Genomic DNA, 4,793 nt, shown 5'->3' with positions numbered 1-4,793 from the left:
TTATTATTATTATTATTATTTTTAACAAAAGCACTAACACTTGTTTTTGTTCTTGGTAGCAAAACTGCTCAATTCTTGAGCCAACTGGATACAGAATTTCCAAACAGAAGCACCCGTACAATTTCTTTTCGTGATCCACAATCCTCAATATGGGTAAGTGTTATCTGGAGTTTTTAAAAAATGTGGTAAAAATATAGACATACACAATAAAACATTTCTTAGTTCAATAATCTTTTACATGTAAAATTCAGTGACATTGATTATGTTAGTTAGTTATCCAATCATTCATCTCTATCCTTTTCCAAACTATCCTACCACTATTAACAGAAGTTCAATCTGGCCCCTTTTAAATACATATTTAATGAATGAAGAAAAGGCATTGAGTAACCAGTAGATGAAAGGCAGATGACCTTATATGAAACTTTGACCTCAAATATTGTCTCAACAACATGACAGTGACCTACATTATGAGCACCAGTACTGACCATAACCTTCTGAGAGCTCCTTGATCTCAGTCACTCATCCATCCTTCTATCTCTTGAATTTTTATGTCTATATTGGTTGTATTGAGTTGCATACAGTTTCTACCTTGATGGACCTCAGTAGTAAAGGAGAAAAACCAATATTTACACACACAGAAAATGAGGCAAGTATAGAGTATGTCAGAATTAGAAACTATCATGGCCTTCCAAGAAAGAAGCACTTACTTAGCATCAGGTTGTATGTGTGTGTAAACACTTCTTGGCTGAGGTAACACCTGAGGTGAATCTTGAAAGATGAGTTAATAAGGTGAAGAAAGTAATTTAAGGTGTCAGAAGAAATCAAGGCACAGAAACAAAAATTAAGACAAAAAGGCAAGAAAGAAAAACATGACTCATATTGAAGAAAAACAGTTTTGTGTAGCTTGAATGAGTTTTGTGTAGAGTAATGAGCTAGATGGTTGGAGAAGTAGGTAGAATCCAGAAGGAACTTTTCTCTGTGGTGGGCCCACTTTTGGATGGACAGCTGAATGAGATAGTTCTTCATTGTATGGATCGTCTTTGGTGCTGCAAGCTGGCTAGCATCTCCACCCCAGGACATTAAATGCTATTAGCATTGTCTAGACATTGAGATCTACAGAAATGCTTCACATATCCACACATTCTCCAGGAAGTTGATGGTACCCTCAGTAGAAAACCAGGGCCCCGACAGAAACTTGTGTGCCACATTGAAGAACTTGGACCTCATTCTGAGAGTGAGAGAAAGGTCCTGAACGATTTTAAACTGGGAAGGTTCAAGACTAGACTTGTATTTTAACTAGATCACACTGGCCACCATGGGAAAGATGTAGAGGAACAGAGAGGCCTCAAACAGGCTTATGCAGTAGTCTAGGTGAAGATGAAGACTTGCACTAGTTAGAGGTAGCTAGGAGGGTGAGATGAGGGTGCAGATCTAAGCAGTGCTTGGAAGGTAACATTGACAAAGCTTGGTGGTGGTTAAGGGGCCTTGGTGACTCCTTAACCACCCTAACCCTTACCCTAGCCCACAAGCTTCTCCATGGGTAAAAGATGAGGCTGTCTGCTCCCATAAAGATTTGCAGTCTCAGAAACCATGTGTAGGGTTGCAATGAGTTGATATCAACCTGATGGCAGTGGGTTTTAGATAGTGATGGTTGTATATGGCTTAACTCCATATACAATGGAACAAAATGCTTCCTGGTTTTGTACCATCCTATGATTGGTTGAGGATCAGACCATTGTGATCCATAGGGTTTTCATTGACTGGTTTTTGGAAACAGACGCATTTCTTCCTAGTCTGGAAGCTCCACTGAATCCTGCTCACCATCATAACAACTTAAAAGTATTCGTTTAAGATGGTGGTAGCAGTGCATGAAGTATATGGTCTGGGAACTGAACCTGGATCTCTTTCATGGAAGGCAAGAATTCTACCACGGAACCCCCACTGTCCTTGAATGGTTAGATGGGGACAAGAAAGTAAATGTAGTTAGGCATGATTCTCCAGGCATGGGTTGTAGTGAAAAGAAAGGATAGGTTTAATTTTTCTAAAGTCATAGTTTTTCCAGAGTTTGGGCACGTTGTTAGAGAAGTACTAAATTAGTTGTTAGATCTTTTTCCACTGCCCCTGTTCTCTTTAGTACCATGTCTGTTTGTTTTAAAACTAGGAAGACATTATAACACTTTTTGGGAATAGGTCATTATGCCACTATTTGCAAACCTTTATGTGCTGTTCATTTTTAACTCCTTTGCCTGAAAAATGTAGTTGTTCCAAAGTTTTAATAGGAAAATGGGGGATCCATAAGTTGTATCAACTGAAATCTGTCGTCTCTCTCACTCATGGCCTGACTCTGGGGAAAGGGTTGGAAGCTGTAGGTAGTAGAGATGAATCATATGTAGATGATAGTCTTTGACTTCTACCTGGATTTTCTTGTGGCTGGAGAAGGGGAGGGCAGCCAGGAGATGGATAGTGTTACCAACTGGATTTGTGGGAAAACTGCCAGGATGGTCTTGCTTTCTGTTTGGGAGCTTCCTGTCTCTGTATGATTTTAAGCACCTGTGTGTGCATGCTCTATTTATTTTGGCTCATCCCTTCAACTTAACAACATCATCCTGAATTTTAATATTGTCACCCAAAGCTTAAGGAGAGTCTCCCTGAGCTGTGTTTTCTGTGGATTGATTAGTGCATTGGTCACACACTCTTCAGAGCTATGAATAGAGTATATGGAGCAGAATTAGACCCAGGGTGCTTCTTCATGAACTGCATGTATTAGCTGTTCCTATTTTGACGCCGTACTATTAATAATTTGTCAGTGTTCAATCTCTTCAACTGACTTTTTATCCATATTAAACTCTTCTCATTCTGTCTAATCCAAATGCATAGAATTCCTTGGAGAATGCACTGTGGAACCATTCTACTGCTTTAGTAAAATTAAATATGCACACTGTCCCCTTGTGAAGTATGTGGCTTCTCTGTTGGAAAAAGGCACACCTGCGGTTTGCCTTAGTTACGATAAATAGATAAGACATGGGCACTGTATGACCTTGTGTATTTGTGATGAGCTCTACAAGGATTTGGGCTTTATAATTTAAACATTTCTACCACCTCATTTCCGGCAAGATGGTGGACTAGACAGACTCACTACACTGAGGCTCTACAACAAAGATGTGAGAGACCAAATGAAACACACACAGATGAAAATTTGTAAACCCTGAATTTCAGAGGAAAGGTTAGAGAAGTGGACTGAGTTCTTGCTGGGAAGAAAAGCTGAGTGGGGACAGCAAAAGAAGGAAACTGATTGGTGAACAGCTGGCCAGACATGATAGACTGTCTTGAAAACAGTTTTGGCAACAGAAGTTGGCCTGGCAGAGCAGATTCATACAGGAGATGGGAAAGGAGTAATTCCTTTTTAAAATTACACTTCCCTGGTGACCAGAAAGGTGGCCATCTCCCACCTTCATCCATCCTCATAACAGACCCTACTTTCCAGGAGTCCAGAGCCACGTGGTTGGGAGCCATGTGTGTGAGGCGGGGCTAGCTGCGGTGCTTTGGTGCAACACTTTGGTGCCTGGATTCACGCAGGCTCAGCTCCAGACCTACAGAACCTATAGAGTCACCAGACCAGCACTTACCTAGTCACCCTGTCCCAACTGCCCTGTTAGTGGTTCTAACAGACACTGAAACCACCTCCATAAAGGGCCTCCACAAACGACTTCCAGATTGAGAACTCTGAAATTGGATTGCAGGAGCACCCCCCCACACACCCCCGAATTGAGAATTTTCTTCTCTCAGGGTCCAACAACTGCCTGCACTATTTTGTTTTGGTTTTTGTCTTCATTGTGTCTGTTTATTCTTTCTCTTCATTCTACTTCTCTTTCAATTCCCCTGAATTTTATCCTTTCTATTTCCACTATTGTTTTTCATTCTGTTTCTCAATTCCCCTCTTCTTTTTTTCCTTTTTGATCTTTCCTTACTACTCTCTCTCTTTCTCTTTCCATCTTCCCTCTCATTTGAAATAAAATTCTAAGTATATATTTTTATTTCTTTCCTTTATTTTCTCATATTTTTTTCTTCTATAACTTGATTTTCCTGTCCCTCTTTCGTTATTGAAAGATTATCTGGGCAAATCATTGAATGATGCAGAAGTCATCAAGAGAAGATGGAAGGAATACACAGAGTCACTGTACCAAAAGGAAATGGTTAATGTTCAACTGTTTCAAGAGGGAGCATATGATCAAGAGCCAGTGATACTGAAAGAGGAAGTCCAAGGTTCATTGAAGGAATTGCAAAGAACAAGGCACCAAGAATTGATGGAATAAAAATTAAAATCTTTCAAGAAAGTGAGGCGGCACAGGAGGCACTCACTCATCTCTGCCAAGAAATTTGGAAGGTAACTATCTGGCTGACTGATTGGAAGAGAACCATATATGTGCCCATTCCAAAGAGAGGTGACACAATGGAATGCAGAAATCATCGGACAATATCTTTGATATCCCATGCGAGTAAAGTTTTACTAAAGGTAATAGAGAAATAGCTACAATCATACAGTGACAGAGAACTTCCAGAGATTCAAGCCAGATTCAGAAGAGGCCGTGGAATGAGGGATATCATTGCTGATGTCCAATGGATCTTGGCTGAAAGCAGAGAATATCAGAAAGATGTTTGCCTGTGCTTTATTGACTTTGCAAAGGCTTTCAATTGTGTGGATCATGACAAGTTATGGACAACATTGCAAAGTATGAGTATTTCGGAACACTTATTTGTGCTCAGGAGGAATCTGTACATGTACCAAGAGGCAG

The 4,793-nt window shown here is 40.2% G+C and overlaps 1 protein-coding gene across 1 annotated transcript in view; it reads left to right on the top strand.

The window, feature by feature from the left end:
- The window catches only part of EPSTI1 (epithelial stromal interaction 1 (breast)), a 185,912-nt gene that overhangs the window by 107,696 nt on the left and 73,423 nt on the right, over positions 1 to 4,793 (top strand). Inside the window, 1 exon segment of the mRNA XM_006837680.1 lies at positions 60 to 153. Within this exon segment, the coding sequence (XP_006837744.1) occupies positions 60 to 153 (94 nt within the window).

This window comes from Chrysochloris asiatica, unplaced genomic scaffold (assembly GCF_000296735.1).
Source record: "Chrysochloris asiatica unplaced genomic scaffold, ChrAsi1.0 scaffold00022, whole genome shotgun sequence".
Classification (NCBI taxonomy): Eukaryota; Metazoa; Chordata; class Mammalia; order Afrosoricida; family Chrysochloridae; genus Chrysochloris; species Chrysochloris asiatica.
This window is presented reverse-complemented; position numbering and strand designations above follow the sequence as displayed.